Below are 25111 nucleotides of genomic sequence, written 5' to 3' on the forward strand. Positions count from 1 at the left end.
TAATGCTGCAAGGGGAAGAGTATTTGAGCTAAACCTACACTGGGTGTTCTTGGTCCGGGTGTGTGTCTCCTGGTTGGAGGAACCATGTTTTTTATTTCCTTTGAATGCTCCCGAAGCATCTATAAGTTATCAGCAACCTGAAGTGTTGCTGGCTAGTTGCCTACAGTGCTAACCCTGAGGTGAATGGATCCTATTTCAGCCACCTTTTTGTGGGGAGATCATTCTGGAAGCAAGTAGCCGGAAGGGGGACCATCAAGGAAAGGGTACATAGTGTACCCCCCGGGGGCAGCGGGGGGCCATGGAGGGATGGGGCACTCATCACCGTTCCCTGGACTTGCTGGCCCCACCCAGGTGTCATGAGGCCATAAGAAGACTTGGTCACCCAAAGCCGACCCTGGGAGCAGGTGTGCACTAAAGAGAGGCGGCAGAGGAGGCATGTGGGGGCAGCGGGATCTGGGGGGCAGTGCCAGGCACAGTGACCTACCCTGTTTCTGAATGCAAGGCAGGCCACTGATGTTATCTCCTGTTAAGGACAGATCCTTGCCCTTAGGGGAAGGTGATGGAGACGTGACAGACTTCCCTCTGGCAAGACTGTGGGATCCGAATGAGCCATTTTTGGATACAAATGTCAGTGGCTTTGCCTGCGGCAGTTTAAAGAAGACGTAATTGCCGTGCGCTGCCTCCCTCCACCCCTTCCCTGCACTGAACCGCCCCCCCCCCCCCAAGCAGACCCACAGGGCTGGGGGTGGAGGGCGGCGCAGGGCCTGCGCCTGCTCGGGATTCTCCCCACTCCCAGCGGCATCTCTGACTGCTCAGAATCCTGACCTGGGAGCCCGCTGCGACTCCAGCAGCTCCGGAAGGAGGGCAGGGGATGAACTGGACCCAGGGGCCTTCTCTGTCAAACACGGGCGGAGTCTATGCATTCTGAGGTTCATTCTGGGTCTTTCGGAAATTTTGCTGGGGGTCTCGGAATAGAATGCTCAGGAACTGCCTTCTGTACTTTCCCTGGAAACACAGATGTGACACAGAGATATTTATGTTTACCAACTACCCCTGTCGGACATGAAGGGTCTTCACTAAATCCTTGTACACTTGGAAACTTTAATAATTCTTCTCTATCATACCTTCCACCTCGCCTCAAATGGTATTTGAAAGGCAGACTATTGAAGGTTAGGATACTCTCTTATACAAATACATTTTCGTATTTCAGATTCTATACAAGCCGAGCATGGCTTCCGTAAGGGCACATCTATTCTATACCTAGCAGTATTAAAATATTCAGGAAATTCATCCCACTTACAGCTACAGAATTTAGTTTGGTTCTTTTAAACATTCAGAATTACAGTGTAAAGGTTTACAAGGTTGATGAGTTCCTTCTTCTACGACCGAGTCGAAGAGCTGTTATTATTCTTAGGGTCATCGACTCTGCTGTTCCCTCCTTTCAGCCTGATAGACATCCTGTGGGTCTACCCATCTTCAGCTGTATTCATCTGGCTTTGCTTTCTTATTTCAAATACATTTTTGAGTGTTCCTGTGTGAGCTTATCCACTGTGCCTGTCCTTATAACATTATCAGAGAGATATTATTCATTTAATTCTCACCATTCCAGCCTAACTATTTTTTCTATGAGGCTTTGGTTTCTACAGATGCCATAGCCTAGAGGCCTCTCTGTTCCTGAGGGTGGTGCTGATAACAGAGAGAGTGAATGTGCTTATAATAGAATTTCCACACTTTTGTTTATAAAATGTCACAGGTAATATAAGTCCATGATGAAAATGAGAAAACATGAAAGCAGAAAGAAAAATTATGCATTTATATGTATATACTTATAAATATGTACATGTATATTTGTAAACATGGATACATTTGATCACTTTTTAACATTTTCCTGCTTAACATAGTAACGTGAACATGTTCCTTTATTTTAATGGCTGCCAAATTGTGCCTTGTATGGGTAAAATAAAATTAATTTAATTAATCTTTTATTGTTGGAAATGCAGCGATGGACATCTTATAGTTATATTCTTGGGCATTTGCTCAAGGATTTTTGTAAGATAAAGTCTCTGGAACCCAATGTCTTTTTGACCATAGCTCTGCCCCTGGCTTCAACTGGCCCCTTCAGTGGGACCTGATTTTGTCAACACAGAAGACACAGTATTGTATTGCTTCTACTGAATTCTTCATATTAGTTCCTTTCATCCTGAGTCTTCATTTTAGTTGCTGTATCTACAGTAATTGCTCACTTTAGGTTTTCTGTTCCTTTGCTTGACCAAAGTTATAATTTCTCCATTCCCTCCTACCTCTAAACATTGTTCCTCTGCATTTCCCATGACTCTGTGTTTGACTTGCCTTCCTTGTAGTCTGTACTCTCCCTCAGCTAATTCTCCCTCCGATTCTAATTTATGAGAGTGATGAATTCCTGAGTTCAGCCTTTCCCCCAATCCTTCAACAAATATTCCCAAACACCACCTTGGCATCTATCTGCACATGTGCAGGTATCTCCAAGTTAGTATTCCTCAGAAAAAACTTATGCTTTACTCCAAACTCCCAGCAAAATAAAACAAATGCAAAAATAAAAAACAAAATCACCTCCCCCAAAACCAAACAACTCATTTTCTCCTTCTGTGCTCTCTTTTTTAACGTGAAGGTGCCCATTATCTACCATCAAAAAGTCGTTCAGATTCAGAGTTAACTGACATTTATTGACTGCATCAAATCATATCAGTCATCTGCATAAAACTCTAATGGCTTCCCATTGTCATTAAAGTGTAACTCAACTGCCTTATAGCTGCTACAAGGCTCCTGGTCTTTACCTGCTCCCTGCCCATCTCTCCTTCTAGGCTCCTCCTGGTTAACTCTTTCCCAGCCACCTTCTTTCTGACCTTCTCTTCAAAGTGCAAGTGCATGTACATCTCAGAGACTTAGCATTTGCCCTGTCCTTGGCCAAGAACCCCTTTCTGCATTGTGCTGTTGGTGGTGTAACTAAAACCTCATTGCCAAACCCAAGGTCACATATGTTTTTTTTCTGTAAGTTTTATAGTTTTGCATTTTAAATTTAGGTCTATGATTCATTTTAAATAAATGTTTGTGAAAGGAGGAAGGTCTTTGTCTAGAATCTTTTTTTTTTTGCATATGGATAGCCAGTTGTTCCAAAAACATTTGTTGAATATATTATCCTTTCTCCATTAGATTGTTGAATTGCCTTTGTGCTTGATCAAAGATCAGTTAAATGTATTTGTGTGGGTTTATTTCTGGGCACTAATTTATATAATTTTTAAGATTCATTAATTCATACATACCATTAGCAAATATTTATTGAGGAACTACTATAAGGTAAACACTGTTTTAGGTGCTAGGAACATGACAGTGAAAAAATAAAAAATAAAAATCCCTGGCTTCAAGGAGTTCACATTCTAAAAATCAAGTAATATGTTGATTATACATTGAAAATGTTTATTTACATTCCTTAAGTATAGTGTGCACTTAAATGCCTATGTCTTTGCTCATGCTTTTCAATGCATTTGTTTGTTCATCACGAATTCAAGCTGAGTGCTGCATACCTGAGACCTTGAGTGCAGTAAGAAATGAGGTACTGGCTAAGTTATACTTAACAGCTTACTCTGGTACCGCCAGCAAAGAAACCTCCATTCTAATGTTAGCTGTCTGGGGGTTTTCTGGATAATTGGGATGAAAACAAACAATATTCATTTAGATTGAAGGGTGATATGGGCAATGTTTTCAAATGTAAACTGCTATTGATCTATTATGTATTTGTACTTCTCGGATACACAGTTGTTCCAGTAACGTCTAGTTCTGCTCTGAGTCCCAAGAGATTTATGGAAATGAGGTGGCCTTTGAGCCTATTTGTCTGCAGTATTCCCTTTTCTGACAACCCCAAAACTTAATTAAGGTAAAAGATAATGAAAGGGACTTGCTTAAGCAAGATAGCAATGAAAAGGGGAAATTTTTTAAAAAGATGATGTTTCTAGGCTTCAAGTGACTTTCTCGTAAAGGCGAGAGCTCAGAACTGTCTATCTTGTGCCAAGAGCTTCAGGTGAGAATTTCTAAGCTCCTGTGTATCACAGTCAAGGGAGAGCACCACTCGGCTCCCCTGAGCTATTCACGAAGGGTAGCTCTGCAGCAATTTATAAAAAAACAAAGCATGAGTTTCTAGCCAGTGAACTGCCTGAAGGAAAGAAGGAAAAAATGGGGAAATAAAGATGGTTTCAAATATTGTTTTTACATGGTAGGTGCTGAGAGATGTAAGAGACCTTAGAGACAACCTATTCCCACCCCCAGCCCCACCGAGGAGGGGCCTCTCTGTAAAAGCTCCAGCAGAAAGCAGCCTACGCCTGAACTCTCCCCGGGGCAGGGAACTCAGGGCCTCACCTGGGTAAGACCTGAGCTACCACTTAGTTATAGAAAGGCCTTCCTGCCTTGGACTGAACTCGGCCTTCCAGCTATTCCCAAACAGTGTCCTAATTCCATTCTCCGAAGCAACAAACACATGTAATGCCCTCATTCATAGGAACGTCCTTTGCACGGGGCAGCTCCCAGAGCTTTACTAAATCCTGGGTTCCCTCCACACTTCCCCTTCTGTCCTGGCTGCAGACCCTCTTTGAGACGTTTTCTCGTTGGTTGGAGACTTTGTTAAATTGGGACGCTCAGAACGAACATAGGCTCCAGATTCCTGAGATTAGGATTTAGATAATGTGGGTTGCTAAGAAGAACTATTAGCAAACCTCTTAATTATACTTCTGTTCATATTTCCTTTGTTAAAGTTAAATGTTTAAAGTTCACCACCATGGCAGAGGAAAGGTGTTGCCACCTGAAAGTGTCTTCATCTGTAATTCCACAAACCTTTCATTTTGGAAGCCAGTGGCAACACGCGCGCAGGAACCATGGGATTTAGGAAAAGCAAGCATTCCGTTTGCTAATGGCCACTGGCCATTTGCAACCACGGCGAGCTTGTTTCAGACGGGACAGTTAGCTGACGTGCAAGGGCCGAGCATTGAACACTCCGAATCCTTCTTCCTTGCTACTGGGATCAGCTGGCAGAGCTCAGCTGTTAGCGGCTTCGTAGGGAAGGGACTTGCTCACACTGTAATTTTTGTCAGTGGGGATGCCTGCCTGCTTACGAGCTTATTATTATTATTATTATTTATTATTGTTATTTTAAAGTATATCTTTACTGATTTCAGAGAGAGGAAAGGAGAGGGAGAGAGAGAGAGAGAGAGAAACATCAGTGATGAGAGAGTCATTGATCGAGCCCGCAACCCGGGCCTGTGCCCTGACCAGGAATCGAACCTCGATCGCCTGGATCCTAGGTCGATGCTCAACCGCTGAGCCACGCCCAGAGGGGCATGAGCTTATTATTGATTAATTCGTGCTGCTTATGAGGAGATGGTGCTTGCGTTTCAGGGGTCTCTGTGAATCGCGTGGCCTCCCCACTCCCGCCCGCCCTGGGGTATTCCCTCTGTGGACTGGCCGCGCTCAGCAAGGCCAACGCTTCCAGCACATGCCCTTCACCCTCGAAACCCAACGAACCAACCTGCTGGCGGTTCTTCCCCATCAGAATTTGACGCAAAACTTTGGAAACTAAGCAGCGTTGTAAACAGAATATAACCAGAAATATACTCGCTTCTGACTTCCAAGGGGAAATGTGTAGCAACTCTCATCATTCTAAACGCCTTGACCGATGGTACAAAGCTGACACCGACTATGGGACCTGTGAGGATGACACAAAACCCAGGGGCTTTGAGGTTCAGTTATTGTTTTTCTTAATTAAATACATCCATTGGAGCATGTGTAATGCCACTTTGAACAAGAGTAGTCAAACAACCTGTCTCTATGTTTAAGGAGACCGTTACCAGTCCCACTGCAGCCCGTGAGCTGTGTGTGTTTCCATCTCCTTCAAGGCCATGGGGAACCATGATCCTGAACTTCATGTTAATCATTTCCTTGCTTTCTTTATACTTTTACCACATGTGTATGAATAGTGTTTAATTTTGTATGTTCTGGGACTTATAGTTGCATGTCTAATATGTTTTGAGGTTTTAGATAAATGGATTATTCTTCCAGGGATCTCTTTTTGCTCAACATGTTTGAGAGATTCACTTGTGTTGACCTCTACAGGTGTACTTCATTCATTTTTACAGCTTTCTCCAGCTCATAAATATTAGTGTTTTTTCAAGGTTTTTAAAAAATGAGTAAGGCTTCTATGAAAATTCTTCTACATGCATCATAGTGTTTAATTTTATTGCTGTCGCTGGTTGAGCACTTGTTTTGAGTCAGGCACTCTTCTAAGCACTTTAAATGTACTGATTCATTTAAACCTCCTGTAACGCTGGGAGGTAGGTACAATTATTATCCCATCTCATAGATAAGGGAATTTAGTCCCAGGAGGTTAAGCAAATATCCTAAGGTGCAAGCCTAATAGGTGACTGAGCTGGACTTTGACCAAAGCTTCTTTCTTCAGAGTCTATACTTTCAGTCATATGGAAGAACACTGACCCTTTTGCTAACCGATCACTCGATCAATTTGAAAAATTCTAAGGTTTGTTTTCCTTTGTCCACATAACTTTTGTTAAGTCAAATGCTGCCAAATCCTTTTCTTTTTTCTTTTTTAAATTTAATTTATTGGGGTAACATTGGGCCATTTTAAAAAAAAACTACAAATCAACAAATTTAGTAAAGATCCAATATTTAGTAAAGACCCATGCCTTCTTTTTTGGACCTGGGGTTAAAATTCCCATTGCTCCCTCCTCCCCCATCAAATACTCTGAAGTGTCTGTATTTCAAATCAGTTTCAGATTGGGGAAAAATTCACTCTCTCTGAAGACAAAATAATATATAAACCAGTTTAACTATATGAGCAGTGGCTAATCCATATGTCCCACAGAAGTCAGTTCCACAGACAGGCAAACAGTGGATGGTTTTCATCCCCATCAGTGTTTGTCTCTGTGGCCTGTGAGTGAAAACATAAACATGAGCCATATGTCCACCTTCTGAGATGGTGGGAAGCCTCCAAGCACCACCGAGTCCAGAGAATGATAGATTGAGAAATCAAAAGAAATATGCTGGGGAAGTAAGGGAGAAAACACCTCACCTACTTCCAAATTTAGCAAAGTACCAGAGACAGTTTTAGGGGAACAGGCAGCTACCACCCACAGATCCACCGCGTCTAAGAATGTGTTACAGAAATGCCTATTGTATGCTCATGTTTCAATATGCATGTGTGCGCGCGCGCACATGTACATATGTTGCAAAGTACTGAAGCAAAAGAATTTTAAAAATGCTCAATACTTCTGACATGCTTAGACTGACAAGAGAGGTAAAAGCATCTCAGAATTAGATTCCCTTTTACAAAACCGCTGATGGATTTCAATCTGAAGGCATAAAGTGGGAAGCAAATTACTATTGTACTTTCAGGTAAGAAAAACAGTGAGGCAAAGTCTGCCTCCGAAGTGAAATAGTCCTGTGTCTAAAGGGCACATGCTCTGGCTTTGATAATGGTGACAACAAACACTACATAGCACTCGCTATGTGCCAGGCACTGTTCTAAGTGCCTTCCATATTCTAACTCTTTCATCCTCAGAACAACCCTGAGGGAGTGGTCACCCCTATTTCACAGGTGAGGGTACTGTAAGACACAGTAGGTGCTATTCACATTTTGTGAATGAAATAAATAAGCCAAACTATCATCGATCGCTTTCTCTTTTGCTCTTAGTAACAACTTATTCTTTCCCACTCCTGATCTTCTTTTACAGTCAGTATTATAAATCTGTTCTTCAAAACTGGCAGAATCATTTTTACAAAGATTGAGAAGAACAGAACACTCTAGTTAATACAATTATGCTCTAAATTAAACCATTAGATTAGAAACTGTTTGGATTTGTGGACAATCTCAAAAGACCATGACTCCAGAATCCATCTCTCTTACCAGGGTTGTCTGCCTGTGCCAAAAATATAAATAAGGAAATATGGATATCTGTTTTCCTGAAAGAGCCTCAATGGACTATGGGTTTGCGATTAAGACAAATATATATTAAGGTAAATCATATGAAATTGCTGTTTCTGCAGGTCAAAAACAGTCAAATAGCAATAATTTCATATAGTTCAACTTAATTGATTCTGTCATACTTGAATGCAGTGTGATTGTAGAATTGAATTTTCTAAGGGAGTGGTGAAGGAGATTGGAATAGTTACTGGAATTTAACTAGGAAGGTATTGTTTTATGGTACACTTTAGTTTCCACAGTAAATTATGTCACATTAAAAAAATATTTTTATTGATTTCAGAGAGAGGAAGGGAGAGAGAGAGAGACACGTCAATGATGAGAGTCATTGATCGGCTGCCTCCGGCAGGGCCCCGAGTGGGAATCGAGCCCGCAACCTGGGCACGTGCCCTGACTGGGAATTGAACGAGGTCTCCTGGATCCTAGGTCGATGCTCAACTGCTCAGCCACACCAGCCAGGCGGGTCTTTGATCCATTTTGAAGTAATTTTTGTATATGGGGACAAACTGTAATCTAGTTTCATTCTTTCACCTATGGCTTCCCAATTTTCTCAGCACCCTTTATTGAAGAGGTGTTCTTTTCTCCATTGTGTTTTTGGCTCCTTTATAAAAAATTATTTGCCCACATACATGTGGTTTTATTTCTGGGCTCTCAATTCTGTTCCATTGGTCTGTTTGTGTGTTTTTCTGCTAATACCATGCTGTTTTGAACATTGTAGCTCAACACCAAACAAACAATCCAATTAAAAAATGGGCAGAGGACTTGAACAGACACCTCTCCCAAGAAAACATACAAATGGCCCACAGATATGTGAAAAGATGTTCAACTTCACTAGCTGTTAGTGAAATGCAAAACAAAACTACAACGAGATACCACCTCAAACCTGTTAAAATGGCTATTATCAACAAGGCAGGTGGTAAAAAGGGTTAGATAGGTTGTGGAGAAAAAGGAACCCTCATTCACTGCTGGTGGGAATGTAAACTGGCACAGCCATTGTGGAAAACAGTATGGAGCTTCCTTAGAAGAGTTACCATGTGGCCCAGCAACCCCTCTGCTGGGTGTCTACAGAAAAACTGGAAAACATTTATTCGCAAAGATATATGCAGCCCTATGTTCACTGCAGCATTATTCATGGTGGCCAAGACATGCAGACAACCAAAGTGTCCTTCGATAGAGGACTGGATAAAGAAGAGGTGGTGCATGTACACTTGGAACACTCTCAGCCATGAGGAAGGAGGAAATATGCCATTTGCAACAACATAGGTGGACCTTGAGAATATTATGCTAAGCAAAATAAGTCAGTGAGGAAAAGTTAAGAATCATATGATTTCACTCATACGTGGATATAATGGAAACTCATAGACACAGACAACAGTGTGGTGGTTACCAGAGGGTAAGGGGTGGGGGACAGTAAAGGGTAAAGAGGGCCAAATATATGGTGATGGAAGATGAGTTGACCTTGGGTGGTGAGTACACAATGCAATATACAGATCATGTATCATAGAAATGTACACTTGAAACCTATATGGTCTTATTAACCAATATCACCTCAATAAATTTAATTAAAAAAACTCTTCCAGCCTGGCCAGGCGTGGTTCAGGGGTTGAGCGTTGACCAGGATCCAGGCGATCAGGGTTCGATTCCCGGTCAGGGCACATGCCCGGGTTGTGGGCTCCATCCCCAGTTGGAGGAATGCAGGAGGCAGCCGATCAATGACTCTCTCATCACTGATGTTTCTCTCTCTCTCTCCCTCTCCTTTCCTCTCTCTGAAATCAATAAAGATATATTTAAAAAAAAAAAAACTCTTCCAGAAATAAATGTAATATACTATTATAAAATGTGGTATTTTCTTTCAGGCTAGTCCCCTACTAAAAAGCCCCTACTAAGTTATTGAGAGGACATTTTCTGACTACAAAATAACAACTTACGTCCACACTACAGAACTTCTCATAAAGTATGTGGTATCAAGAAGACCTTGATTTGTTCACTTTGAACATATAAAATTACGGTTTAATGGCAGGTTGGGGTCCTTAAGTGTGACCTACTTAGTGATATTTGTCGGCTTTAAATATCTCATTCTTCTAACATGAAATATTTTTTACAGTGTTATAGACTTAAGTGCCCAGAAAATAACTGTGCAAGTGTGCTTGTTAGAAAATAACAAAGGGGCCATAGTACACCCACCTAAATACATTCTGCATCCCATTGGGCAAACACTTTCACATACTTACTGGGGCAAAGCAATGGGTCAGCCACTGCACTCCAGCTGCCTGCCATCACTGTATGAACCACAGGCATGAACCAACCACCCATACGAGGCAGAATGAAACAAGTGCTATGAGAAGAGAGAGAAGAAATAAGGAGTTCTCACTGACACAGAAAAATATAGGTAAACTTCATCCCAGGCACTTTATTGTTTGGTCACTCAGATGTTCGCACTCACATGCCTAGTAACAGTAGGGGTCAGGCAGAGAGGGAAGTGTGGGTGTTAGTCTTCCATTTGTACATATAATTCCCATTCCTCCAAGAATTGCATCAGATAGGTTTTGTCTTCTTCCAGTGGCTTGTCTGGAGCCTGCTCGTCGTAGAGTCTAGACAAAAGGCCCTCATCTGCGAGCTCCTTGTACTCAGGGTGCTCACATCCTTCTGAGTCATGTTCAAAGCTGGATAATGAAGGTATACGCAGCCTGCCAGTCTGAGGGTCCCAATCGACCAGTGTGGTCGATGGGTCTTCTTCTGGCCCCTCTTCTGGGTCCACATGCTCCTTTGGGAGGTGGCCCAAGTCTCTGAGTTGAGGGATATATGAATACAGTAGTGTTTGTGGACCCGAGTCTGCCAAAGCTGCCTGTTGCTCAAATAATTTTCCTTGTGGGAACAGCTCCTCCTGCAAACTGAGCTCTTGATCTCCAGGCCTCACAGAAATGTCGGTAGTTCTCACATTATATTCATATTCAATGACTATTTTATCTGTGGGTATTGTTCTGCTGAGTGGCTCTTGCTGGGTCAGGGAAGTCTCCTTGGAGCTTTCCTCAGAGTCACAGAAAAAGTCCATCAAATGTGAAGCATACCCTAAGTGCTTCACCTCCATTTCCTCCTGATGGGGCTCCTGGTCCCTGCTGGGCTCAGGCAGGTCCGATACATCATTGCTTTTCTCCATGATATTTATATCCTTATGAGAAATTTTAGAATCCTCCAAAATATTGAGGGTGATAAAGTTAATCACAATTTTTTCAGCAGGTACAAAGAATCTTTTGTCAAGTTCATTTCCATAAATCAAAATCTATAAAGAGAGAAGAGAATGGTTTTCACCTTTTCACTTTAGAGAGACATTAAAAACAGCTGTTAAGTAGAACTTATACTGTCATCAGAGAGTTTTAAAGATCTATTCTTACCAACTCATGGAAGTGAAAGGTATGCTTGGAATACACAGGAAATCTCAGTCACATGGAGACAAGACACAAAAAGTATATGGACGTGAAAAGTGGTTCACCGGGTGGGTGTCTGTCCAGGTCAAAGGCAAGGGTGTGCCTGCCCTCTCCTCTAACTGGCTGAGGAAACTCAGGGAGTTATTTGATTTCTCGAGCCTTACAAAATCAGAACTTTTGCCACATAAAACGTGGTGAGAACTGAGAGAGAGGTTTTGAAATTGCTTTGTTAATGACAGTTTCCTGTGTATTTGTTAATAAGCTGTGGTTCCCCTGGCTCCCAGCCCTTTTTTGGATACAGTCTGGACATGACATATGGGTGGGCATGAAAACTGGATGTGAAAAGGGAGATAAGGACATGAGCAGAGACGGTGTTACTTACTGCCCCACATGCCAATCGAATCATGCTATAATAAAGCCAAAAAGGGAAGTCCATTTGCCATTTTATGGCAGATAGAGAAATTCTAAATCATGTCAGGAAAACTTGTATCAGATGAAATGTTGCTGGGGATATGTGGGAGGTGCCTGCTCAGATAGCCAATGAGGAGTTATGTTACAATCCTCATTGTCTAATCTATGATGTGATTTCATTTAACATTATGAAACAGGTCCTTCAGCTTCATTCTTTTACAAAACTTTCGTTTTCAAAAAATCACTTGTGGTCAATTCTGTGAATTTTCCTCCCGGGAATGGGCTCTCTATGCCATTAAAATGTTATCTCCAAACCCTAAATGCAGGCAGATTCATAGAACCATTTTTAAACTGAATTAACAGGAATACATGTATGCATCATGTACATGTGAATATATATTTTATAACTCCCAAAGAAATTATTTTACTGTTAAAATATGCTCAACCTTTCAAACCCCTTCAGTGCATGGGCCAGAAGCATAAAGTTTATTCCTTTTATATTCTTGGTTCTAAGCTTACTGTGAATGATGAGGTCCTGGCCATTTTCCTCCTAAATGTGCTTCCAGTCAATATCTTTGCCTCCAGCCCTACATCCCACTCTACTCTTTCAGACTCTCATCTTCTTTCCTTTAGAAAACTGGCAGTCTCCTAGTCGCTTTACTTGTTTCTTCTAGTCTCACGCCCTCTAATGTTGTCTTAGACCCAATATGCAGTTGAATCTAAAACACAACATTGACTGTGACACTCCCAAGGCAAAACCCTACAGAGATTTCTTTGCCACAATAGAGTCCAACCTCCTTATAATAACAGCCCAATTCTCTCGTCACCTGCGCCTTACCAGCCACTCTCCAGTCTCACCTTCCACACCTCCTCATCAGGAACCTTATGATTTAGCAATACTGTGTGGTTTCCCAGTTATTCACCTTGCCCCTGATGTTCCTTCTGCCAGCAGTAGGTCCCTAACTCTTATTCATCTTTCATAACCAAGCCCAGGAAAGAAACTTCTCCTGATCCCCCATTTGAGTTTCAGTGCCCTCCCTGTACCCCTGGCACCCTCAGTGCCTGCTTTCATCTTAGCCATAACAGATCATTTTGAAATTCTTGTCCCCAACTAGACTTGAACCTCTGGAAGGGCATGGATTGTGACTTAATTTGTCTCGTACCTCAAGACCTAGTCTAGTCTGGTCATTAAACCTAAAATCTTTGTCAACACTAAGGACTCTTCCTCTTTGATTATGTTAGTGAATTAGTCTAGTAAAGAAAGTGCTTTTTAATTCATCAGCTCTTTAACCTTACACTCTCACTCTGTCCTTAAAAGAAATGGCATCTGTTCTGGAGCCTCCTTTCCACCTCCTGGAGGTGTGTTTTATAATGAGTCCTGCCACACTAAGTACTCACCAGATTTGCTGGGTGTTTCTCTTTGCCAACATGGATGTATCTGTACACGGAGAAGCCCATCACAGAAAAGAGAAACACAGTAACAGATATGGGCAAAACATACCAGAAGATGATTTTAATTTTCAATGCTGCTGTTTGATCTGTTAAAAAAAAAGGGGGGGGGTAAGGGGTTAGATAGTTGTAATTTGGTGTGGTGGTAAACCATTGGCAATGTCAAGAGGCTTTGGGCAGATCACTTACATTTAAGAATTCAGTTTTTTCTTTTATAAATAATGTTAGAAGGGGTCTCCGAATTCTTACTGCCTCTGACAATAGGTGGTCTTAAGAAATCATCTGGACTGTCTCAAATCTTTACAGTAAAGATGCATTAACCACTCAAGTCAGCATATATTCTAACAGTTTATGTCTGACTATAAGTTTCATGTTGATTTTTATACTTGAATATAAATGTGCCTGAAATTCAGTCAACTCACAGCTCTCCAAACCAAATGACAAAAGCCTCTTGTAAAGATCCCACTAGGCAGCTCTACTTTTCCATGTCACTCATTTGACTCAATCTTTTTCATATATTCAGTAGAGGACAGGAACATACGGTGTCACCCTCTGTCTGACCATCAGAACTACCCTCATGCTCATTGACCAGACTTCCTGGGTATGTCTGGAGCTTGGGGATGTGTGTAGGGAGGTGGCTGAGCTGATGTGTGCTGAGAACGGCAGTAACTCCTTTCTCGGTTTTGTGCTTTGGGCTCATGATGAGTAAAAGCTTATAGGGAATGAAAAGACCTGGTAAATAGTTTTAAGAAAAGTAGTCCTAGCCCACCAATGATCAGAGCATACAGTTGGTGAACAGGGATCACTGTGACTAACTTCTATTTGTTAAGCTCCTAAGGGGTACTTGGAAGTTGTGATGGTTAATTTTATGAGTCAATTTGGTTGAACCATGGTACCCAGATATCTGGTCAAACATTATTCTAGATATTTCTGTGAAGGCATGTTTTAGATGAGATTAGCATTTGAGTTAGTAACTTGAGTAAAACAGGTGACTAGGTACGGGGGTCCAACTGCAGGTTCTTCTACCCTGACCAATTCCTGAAGAGCACACCTGTCATCAGGTTCCACAGAGAAAGGCGCCAACACCACAATGCAGATGTTGCAGGTGGCTGGGGATCACCTGCTCCTACTTTAGGCTACAACTCAGTCCAGCCCTCTTGATACAATCCCTGGTCTCTGGACAGAACTTGCCCTAATTAAAAGGAGCCAGGGGACCAGTGACTGGTGGCACTTAGTGTCAACTAGAACATGTTGGCTACAATAAACCTAAGAGACCATACCTGTGTTACAGGGGTTGGGGAACTGTGAGAGAAGAAGTATTTTTCAAAAAGTAGTCCCAAAAGAGAGAATACTAATTATTTTTTAAAGTAGGTCATCATTGTAGTGTCTTGAAAAGGTATCTGGGGTGATTCAGCAGCTGGGGTACCAAGGAAGAGGTCAGGACCTGAAATGGTGCCTCCTCACTCGTTCCCTCTCCTAAACTGGTTAGAAAGCCACTCCATCGTCTTACGGGGAAGTGTTTAATTTAATCTGTACTCTAGTTGCTTAACTCTGCCAACTGCTTAATGACTGCCACTGGAAGTGTACTCCTACCATTTGGCCACTGATCAAGCTATTAATAAACAGAGCACTTTATCCAAATACAAAAATGATTTCTTCATCTGTGTTGTTTTGGCTTTTGCTTGCTTAGCATTTTAGTTTTATGTGACATGTGGTAGAGAACCCTTCATTTTTAAAGAGAAAGGTTCTGATAAGAATATAGATTCAAAAATAAAGCTTTTCACTTTTTATTTGTACTCCCCAAATTCCCTTTTTATTCCTCGGGACATTTTCATCGTGAAATGTGGGAGGCAGGAGGGAAGAGGAGAGCAGGGGTCTGTCACCGTTCCTATCCCATAGCCGGGGATGGAACCAAGGCTTGGGGAAAGGGTTGTGACATTTGTGTTAGGCCAGCAAGTTTGAAAGAGAGAAAAAGAAGAAGAATGGATAAAGAGCCATTCAGTGAAGATCAACTTCAGGATTTATTTTCAATTTTCAGGTTTGGGGTACAAGGTCCTCTCACCCTTGGGGGGAAGAATGATTATAGAAATGCCAAGCTCCTAACTCTCTGTGTCCTAACAGGAAGGAGCCTTCGCTCACAGTTCCTTGGCAGCCGAGTGCAGAAGACATGAGACAAATCAAGGAAAGGAGAGAGAAGCAACTGTAAGAGTGGGGCGGTCAGTGCTGATTTGTGGATCCCGGGCTAGCCTGCCAGTGGTATATGAATACAACTCGCAGAACCTGTAATTTGTATTCCTGAGGGGGAGCAAAGGATTCTGGTCTTAAAAAGTGTTTTTAAGATAATGCTTTGTTTCTAGGAATACAACTGTCTGACGTTCTTGAAGACCAGAGAACTTCTACTGACCGGAGTGATTATAATTTTAAAAAAGAAAAAAGATATGTGTAAAAATTTCTGATTATTATTTTCCAAGGCAGAGGCTTGTTGGCAGCAAACACTAGGACTAGTGCTGAGAGTTCCCCACGGGGGTGAAAACACTCCCTGACATTGGCCAAGTTCAGTGGCAGTGTCCCAGGCTGCTCAATGCATTTCTGGTGACGGCTGTTTCTGCCTTTGCCTCAACCTGTTTCTGGTAGAAATGGACCTGCCAATACTTTGTCCACGCTGCCATAATTCCTTCTAGTTTCATCAGACTTCCTTCCTCAGAGCAGCAAAGATGGTCTGAAGCTTACCTTTCAAAGTACTGACACACTGCTCCTCGGAAGGCTGAGCGAGGCGAGGAGGTGCTGGGATGAAGGACTCCACGCGGACGCAGTACAGAGTGTCCGGCTCCAGCCAGCTGAGCAGCAGCGTGTCGTTGGTCACCCACTGAGACCACTAGGTTAGGGAATTGTGAACATCAGTTACAGGCAAAGATTTCCAGTACCACCCCAGAAAAATAACTCTACAAGGAAATAAAAGACTGAGATACCATGAAATCTTTTACTCTGACTACAAACTTTCTCTTCAACAACAGCTTTAAAATACCCCTTTCCTTTAGCTCTGGAGAGCATGGTCAGAAAATGGAATAATCCAGAGAACAATGCTAAATGATAACGTAAGGACGGATTTCTTATTCAGCTTTGTGCTGTGTTCTTGCTAACAGTTTTTCTTTCTTGGAGAGTGACTGACAGATGTCATGCAAGTAAAAGCTGTCCATCCAACTGAGGTGGACAACTACTCCAGCAGCAACATCAAACCCCATTAACAGGGTTTTTGTAAAGGAAATCTGAAGACAGGTCTTTAAGTTTCTACATAGCTCTAACTGCATCTTGGATGGCGTTTGTTTTTAATATCACATCTTCCTATTTTCACATGCAGAGAAGTAAAGCACCAGGGATGCTTGGTCCAGCAAAAAGTGACACAGATGATGTGCCCCGTTCCATTTTGGGCTTACCGTTCTGTTTGATCTAGTGTTATATATGGACACATTATACTTCAGATTAGAGTATATTTGTTGCATGGAAATGGAACTTTCTTCTGGATTTGTCTTCCACTTCTCTGGTGCCGTCAGAACAACAGAAATGGATTTCTCATCAGCAGTCAAAGCAACCTCTGGTGGGCCAATTTGTGCTTAAAGGGGAGAGGAGAGGGAGTTATGTTCATATGTAGAAATCGCCTTGGATAAAACTATAGTCTAATCCTACTGGGATCAAAGCTCTAAAGTCCACCCTCTTATTTGAGATGCCTCAGAATGCTCTAAGGTGGGCCCAAGGCATGTGAAAGCTTGAAGCAAGCGTTTCATCATGTGTCCTGACACAAGGTTAAAACAGTCAATTGAGGAGTTGCATTTACTCACTTCCCAGTCACATGGATAAATAGTACTTGATGATGGTAAATGCAATGAAAACTGTTTATGACACTGCTGTGACTTGGAAAATTGGTGATAAACAACATGAATATGACTTGATACATGGCAAAAAGCAGACATGGAGAAATGAAGCACTGCTAAAGACCTTTGGAGATGTGAATGGAATGGTCTAGACCAGAGGTTAGCAACATTTTACCATATGGTCCAGATATGATGATCTCTGTTGCAACTACTATTTATATAAATGTAAAATCCATTCTTAGCTCCTGGCCTGTAGAGAAACAGAAAGAGGGGTGGTGTGCTGCATTTGGCTGAGGGCATAGTCTGCTGGCTTCTGAGCTAGAAGGGCACCAGGGGAAAGGCTCCAGCTTCAGGACCTAAGGAGAACTTGTACATTTCACCCTAGTGGCTCTGAGTGAGTCCTCTACCAGAGCCAGCTACAGAGCAGGGCACGGAATAATGAAAAAGCAAATACCAGGGAGATGTTGCCTTAATTCCGAGTTACACCTAGAAATTACATCATCATACCACCAAGTTTATAACAAGAAGACTTAGTTTGGTGATCAGAATAACCTTCAATCAATCTCGTGGACATATTCAATGGTTTACAAACCCACAACATTTAAAAAAATCTGTCAGTTGTTCCTCAAATTACATAGTCTCCACTAAATAATAAAGTAAAATAAAAATTTGATATCGGCATCTAGCGTCAATTTGGGATCTGGGAGAGATCTTAGAGGTCACTTGGCCAAAGCTTTCGTTCTAAAGATGAGACTCTGGATGCAGCAGGGAGGAGCACCGTGGGCTGTTCACTCCACCAGCTGATGGGCAGAGTGCAGAACAGAGCCAAGCAGAGCACTGGCTTCTCAGCCAAAGCTGTCTGTGAGGCTGAAACTTAACACTAGGAGGTCAGATGAGTGTGACAGTAATATGTATTTAACAGACAACTGCATTACTTACTTTCTAAGAAAGGATAGAATCGTCCAGTTTCGGCCCATTTCGAACAATTAGTTCCCCAAATGGCCTTAACTTTGGCATAATATTGATGCTCATAGTCAGAGGTTTCAGCAGAAAGATCACAGTAGGTCCTATTGATATTTCTGCATTCGGATTTATTCAGCCATTTTTTTTGCCCATATCTGCCGAGAAGGAAACTGTGAATTAATAATGAGGTGCACTCTATGCTTTACAATAGGAAAGAAAACAGTCATTATATAAAATTGAATGGAACTTAAGACCTTCTCTTCAGAACAACAGAAGTGCCTGTCATTGAGATAAAAATGAATCTGCTTTGCTGCTGGCAATTTTTTTCATTAGCTGTCAGGAACATGAGTCAGGGTTTCTGTAATCACCTTTCTTTTCTGTGAATTATAATGTGGATAGTTCATTTTGCAAGCATCTATTTTATTATTATTCTTGGGCTACAGTAAAAGCTTTACATATTGTGTGATCAATTCTTCTAGTAATTATATCTGTGTAATTTTCTAGTCCACCATGCATACTAAGGCCAGTTTGATGGGTTGTTTTAAGAAAAATTAGTAATCTTTTTTTCTTGGAAGAAAAATTACCTTGACATTCTCATAAAATTTAAAAATCTACTTATCATCAAGGGGTTGGGTAAAAAATTCACAAGGTTGAAGTGCATGCCCAAACCCGCATTTTCAATAATTATAGCGATGATGGTAATGACTGATATTAACTAGGTTGTTCTTTTATTAAAAACACAAATCACCATAGTAAAGAGGGAGGGGGAAATATTTTTAGGTGGGAGAGACCGAGGTATAGAGAGTTTAGGTGACAGGAGATAAGCGGGGGAAAGAGACAGGGTTGCGTGGGTGGCTACTGAAAGGGTTCAAGCAGGCTGTAAGGATTTTAGCAAGACAACTCTGGGGGTAGCATGGAGAATGTAATAAGTTAGGAGTGGCAGCCTGGAGGGGAGCTGAGGGGACACTGCAGTAGTCCAGGTGGAAGATGTAGGTGGCTTAGTCAAGGATGGTGGCAGTGGAACTAAGGATAGAACAAAAGGAAGAAATATCAGGACACAGGACTTGGTGACTGAGTGCATGGAAGAGATGAGTTAAGGATGGTGTCTCTTTCTGTCTGAGACAAAAGAGTGGTAACATTTACCAAGATGAGGAAGACCGAAGAAAAGTGGGTTTGGGAAATGGGGAGTGGGGAGTAGAAGGAAGGAAAGGTAATGAGTTCGGCTGACATGCTGGGCTTGAGGTATGTAGAAGATACCCAAATGCAGATACCCACAGACCCTGGGGCTCAGGAGAGGCGTGAGTGGGAGGCAGTGACTTTGAAATCGACGCATAAAGCTGCTCCCTGAAGGTACAGGAGCGAATGAAGTTACCCAAGGAGACAAAGCAAAGCCTAGGATAAAATTTCAGGAGCATCAACATTCAAAGGTTGGATACAAAGTACACGTAGAAACAGACGACAGTGTGGTGATCACCAGAGGGAAAGGGGGGTGGGCAGGTAGCAGGGGGTAAAGGGGGATAAATGGTGATGGAAGGAGACTTCACTTGGGGTGGTGAACACACTATACAATATACAGATGATGTGTTACTATAAAAAGAAATAGTAGCTAAAGAGAAAGAAGGAAAAACAGACATAACAAAAGCAAGGAAAAATCATGTCTTGAGAAGGAGAAAATGTCAATTTTATCAAGTGTCAAAGATTAAGTGTCTTCCGAATATGGCAAGATTCCTAAAAGTAAATGTCTCCTGTTTACCTCTCAGGAGGCATTAGAAATGCTATCGTCACATCTTGTTGACTAACTTCTCCATCCAAGTGATCACCATTGCCTAGGGACTTTAAAACTTATTCTGACTGTCAGCCACATAAAGAAATACATTTTACTCTGTGACCCAGCTCACAAAACATACATATATCTAATATACTGAAACACAGCTTTTATAATACCTAAACTTTACCACGTGCTATGCATTGTTATTTTCCATTCCAATCTACTCCATATCATTCCAATCCTTTCCATTGAAAATAATGTTAGTTATGTCTCTCAAAATTGGTTTCATGTCCCACCAACAGGTCTCAATTTGTGTTTCGAGAAATACTGGACCCTCCATTCTCAAACTTCCTCACTTGGCCAAGGGCAGGGCAGCTTCCCATGACAGATGTTGATGAAGGCGAAAGGCTCGTTAGAGGGTTCTGGACAAAATGCTTTGTAAGTATGACAAGCTGATAGACATGGATCATTTAATAAATACCCCAGTAATGATGTTGGTGCAAGGTAAAACATCATGAGGGGTCCTCAATGGTCTCTGGTTGCTTTCTGGTACTGGCAGGAAACATTTACCAGGTGCTGATTGAGTGCCAGATGGTGTTTAGTATTTGCACGCTTTATCTCACTCAATTATCATAATTTCCCTAGGTGGCAGGTGCCATTATTTTTATCCCGCTTTACAGATGAGGGAATGGAGGCTCAGCAAGATTAAGGGAACCAACTGTTCAAGTCCATATCACTAGTAAAAGGCATATCTGGGAATTGTACCACTTTCCCCTGATGCCAAAGCTTGAGCTTTCAGTGCTATATGTATTTTTTTGTATTAAATTATTTTGGCAGATATAATTTAAACTTTTGTTCAAATTTCATCTTTTACTTGGAAACAAACTTCACTCAGAAGTATATGTAACGTGCCCAAGGTTACCCAGCTAGGTTCATAGCCTGGCTATGAACCAGGACTGTCAGACTCGAGATAAGCCTGGAGCCCTGTCAGTGACATACACCGCCCTGTATTCCTCTCCATCTCCTAAGTTTGTTTTTAAATATTCTTTTTCAGAAGTTGCACAATCTAAATTATCTGCTGTCAGAGCAGTGATGAATCTGCTCATTTAAAAAAAATCCTTTTCTGAATTACAGAGACATATGAAGGACAGGGCAGGCTCTTTGCTCCACCTAATGGAAAGGGAGGCAAGGGCATGCTCATGAGCCATTTCCCTTTGCACAGTGATATCTTCTTTCCTAAACCCAGCTCCTGGGCAACTCTTCAGAAATGAGAATGAGGTTCTAGATGAATGAGGTCATGACTAGCAGCTGAAGTCTTCCACGGTCTTTGGTGGCTGGAACTCTTTTTGAAAGACAAAAATGACTGTTCTTTTAAAAACTCAAACAATCCGAAAAGTAAATCACTCTGAAACCCATTACTCTGGAATATTGGCCTACACGATTCTGGACATCTCGTTATGCTTACATAGAACTAGAGGACAGTGAGATAGATGAGTAACTAGATTACACCACACACGTGGTTTTAATAAAAGTAGTAACTTTAACTTGACTCAAACTTTAATATAAAAGAGAAACTGAAGTGAAATGAAAGGAATTGCTATAGTTCAAATGTTTCATTACCACAAGAGATATTCATTTTTAAAAGATCTTTTAAATTAAGAATATGGGTTAGTTATTAAAGTGAAGTAATTTCATTTCAGGTCACATTTAATGGTATCCTGCTATGAAAAGCAGTACACTTATAGGCTTCCCCTACCTTCTGATTTGTTCTATCGTTATTTATGAGAAATTTCAATAACCATATTTCCCATCACTATTTAGCCTCAGTTCTACATTTAGATTGTTAAATGCAACTGCTGGTCTTTTTCACACCATCATGCTGTTGTTACTAAGTTCTTCATGTAGGTTCATCTTTTTTCTAGGTCAGGTGGCTATGATCTTTAGTTACTGATTTATTTTCCCCTCAGGTCCCTGGGGAGTGATATCCCAAATTCCCACCTACTTGAAAATACACTGGTTGAACTGGGTAAGAGTCTTGGGCCTCACCTGTTTTCCCCACGGAAGATGTATCAGTTTTCTGCTCAGTGCTGCCAGGCAGAAATCACTGCATCCCCTGACCCAACTTGAGTCCTGCTTTTGCTAGGATGGCCCAGAAATCATTTCAGTTTCCTAAAGTTCAATAACTTCACCAGGGTATGTCTTGTTATTGTTTTTTTAAGATTTTGCTTGCCATAACATGCATTTATGATATGCAATTCCAGACAGTCGTTATTACTTCATCAACTAACAGTTAGCTATAATAGATTTTTAAGTCTATTTAACGTTTTTTATTTTCCATCTTTTTCAAAAACTCTGCACGCTTGCTTTTAAAAAAGTTCTTCCTGTGGTCTTAGAATCTCTTCTTTGAGAAGAGGTTGCTACTTCTTTTTTAAGTTTTACCTTTAGAAACATGTTGTTTATGGACTCAAATTACGGACAATTATTCGTCTGAATTTTTCTCCAGCTTCCATGAGAACACTTTCAGGAGCTTTTCACTTGTGTGTTTTTTCTTCTTTCTCCCTTCCAATAATTATGACAGGTGCCGTGCTGGCTTCTTTGGGACTATTGCTCTTTGAATGGGGCCATCTATTTTTAGAATATTAGGTGAATGGGTACGGAAGTGAGGGCCTGCCCCCCCCCCCCCCCATCATGATCAGAGTTATATCATTTCCTTTGACTGGGAGCCTGCCCACCCTCAGGTTTTCAACAGCAGGAGGCCCATGTGGCTGACGGCACTTTCCTGGGCTGCCTCCCCTCTCTCCTGCCCCGCTCACTCCGGGTTTCTCCCTGGGCTGCTACTGAGTTTCTACAATGGATGTATCGCTTGAACCTGATTTCTCTTTTAGCTCCCCCTTCTGGGATATTCTGTGGCACCAACCTGGGGCTCCAAGGGGACATTTCCTCAATTTCCGGTGGTGGAAATCCTTAGATTCCACATCCTTAGACTGTTAGGTAAGCCTCTTAGCACTGTGACATTTATTCTTGTGAAATGATTTTCTGCTGTTGGAGTTTGAAAAGGTGTAGGTTTACTTCCAGTTTCTGTGGTTGTTTTCTTTCAGATTTCACAGTATTTGGCTTGTACAACTCATAGTTTGTGGCTTGGGGGCTGTGGCCATTTCCTTGGTTGTTTTGAAGATGAGCACTATCTGATTTGCATTCTTTCTTGCTTGCAATGAGTTTTGAGGCAGAGGTGAAAAGTAAAAATGTCCATTCACTACTGTCTTTAATAGGAACAGCTACTTGCACATAATTTTGCTCTCAGTTTAACTTAAAAATGTCTATAACTCCAGTAAGTTTAGAGTTTTCAGAGATGATGGATTTCCTTGTTTGCTCAGCCACAGAATAATCTTTTGACCAACTTCTTTTCTCCATTTAAATAACTTGCCCTTGCCTCAGCACCCAATGCTCCTGTCTCCATGGAGAATCTGTTTCCTAATTTAACCTAACAAAACATAACAAGAAAACTTAACATGAAACATCTAAAAAATTTTTTCTTTTCAAATACTTATTTAATACAAAAAGATGGTTTATCTTCACATAATTAATAGGAGCCTGAGTCTTATGCTTATAAATTAGCCAAACGGAAAATGAACCAACTTACATGAAATACTGCACAGTATAAGTAACTTCTCCTTGTAGGTCCTCTGGTGGACTCCACTGGAGGATATTCTTCATGTTTATGGATAAGAAGGTGACATTTATAGGCTTAGGCAAACCACCAGGGACACAGGGAACTGAAAAAGGAGTAGAGAGAAATCAAGGTCTTAGCGGAGGAAATGGAAATAGAAAACATAACGCCTCTAAGAGCCAGTGCCCAGATGTGGCCTTCCAGCACCGGTGCCCTGTGGACTTCCTCTCAAGCTCAACCTGGGCTGACACTGGCTCACTTCAACCAACAGAATGTGGCACAAGTGACTCTGGGGCTCAGCCTTGAGGCCTGGCAGCTTCCACTTCTGTCTTTGGAAGTCCCGAGCTGCCATGTGAAAGTAGGGCTACCCGCTGGAAACACCATGTGGGGAGGCCATGTGACGAGGGAGAGGTTCGGTTGTCCCGGCTGAGCCCAGCCTTTCAGTCAAGGGCCCGGAGGAGGCACGGGGGCGCCCGGCCCAGCTGTCACAGACGGGAGCTGCACCAGGGACTCCGAAAGAGACCAGCTGGAGAACCAATCGACTTCCGTCCCAGTTAACCCGCAGAATTGTGAGAAATAATAAAATGATTGTTTTAAACCACTATTTTGGAGTAGTTTGTTATGCACCAGCAGAAAACTAAATAATCCCATTATTAGACATAGAAATAAAATTTAGAATCGATGGCCCTGAAAGGCCAGAGTTTTAGAGATTGGAGTTGGGGTTAACTTTTCTAACAAATATGTATAAAGCAAGAAATAGAAAAGAAACCAGTCAAAGAAGACAATTTATTTAATCAGACACTGATAACCTCACATAACTGTGATCTAAGAAAAACTATATCTAGAGGGTTAGTTTGTAAAAATCCTCTGTACAGAAATGATAAAGAATTGAGAAACTACCAAACAATTACAAAAGGACAAAAGGAAAGTGAAGAATAGTTTCTTATAAAAGAAAACAAGGATGACCTTGAATTAAAATAAGTGAAGAAATTCAGTGGTAATATGTACAAATCAAAATATTAATTTAAACTACTGGAGAGATCACAAAATATACTGAGTAATAATCACATTTTATGAGAAACTTATTGCATCACAAATATGCATATTCTAGTCAATGAACTAGGAAAATATCAACTTTTGATACTGAAAATCAAACTTAGGAAATAAAACTTAGCCAAGTCACTGGAGGCTGGTCCAGTCTTGGCTCGAGTCCCGTCGTTCCTGTGAACATTAGCTGGGACTCAGTCAGAGCATGGAATAAGCTTTATGCTCGTGGTAATCCTTGGCTAAGATTAGCTTTGTACAATGTGCTGTAATTTCACAAGCCAAATGAAAAGAGAGAACAAATTCTTTACTTGAGAATTAAACTTTTTATATGACCCTGATGCTAAACCTAAATAATCTCTTTAACATGTGGCAGAATAACCAAAATACAGGCAGTGGAGTGTGTTTGTGTGTGCATGTGCTATATCTGTAATGACTTCTACTTTTTTAAAGGGGAGAAATAGCACATTTAAGACAGAAAAAGAATTGGTAACTAGT

The 25111-nt window shown here is 41.5% G+C and overlaps 1 protein-coding gene across 1 annotated transcript; it reads right to left on the reverse strand.

Annotated features, from left to right (window-relative positions):
- Positions 1-10398: 10398 nt before the first annotated feature.
- Positions 10399-23668, reverse strand: IL20RA (interleukin 20 receptor subunit alpha). Its single transcript, XM_016204881.2, has 6 exons — positions 23543-23668; positions 18111-18289; positions 16737-16912; positions 16033-16177; positions 13252-13391; positions 10399-11297 (listed from the first exon to the last, which is right to left on the reverse strand). Exons 1-6 carry the CDS (start codon positions 23614-23616, stop codon positions 10506-10508), a joined length of 1506 nt encoding a protein of 501 aa, XP_016060367.1. The 5' UTR covers positions 23617-23668; the 3' UTR covers positions 10399-10505.
- Between the last annotated feature and the right edge of the window lie 1443 nt (positions 23669-25111).

This window comes from Miniopterus natalensis, chromosome 5 (genome assembly GCF_054644295.1).
Source record: "Miniopterus natalensis isolate mMinNat1 chromosome 5, mMinNat1.hap1, whole genome shotgun sequence".
NCBI lineage: Eukaryota > Metazoa > Chordata > Mammalia > Chiroptera > Miniopteridae > Miniopterus > Miniopterus natalensis.

What these genes read in the sequence shown, in the direction of transcription:
- IL20RA (XM_016204881.2), bottom strand. Translation starts at nt 23,616, where the DNA reads ATGAAGAATATCCTCCAGTGGAGTCCACCAGAGGACCTACAAGGAGAA. An exon ending in TATACTGTGCAGTATTTCAT is followed by an intron (nt 18,290 to 23,542) that starts GTAAGTTGGTTC and finishes CCTTCTCGGCAG; the next exon opens with ATATGGGCAAAAAAAATGGC. An exon ending in GTGTGTCAGTACTTTGAAAG is followed by an intron (nt 13,392 to 16,032) that starts GTAAGCTTCAGA and finishes TTTTTTTAACAG; the next exon opens with ATCAAACAGCAGCATTGAAA.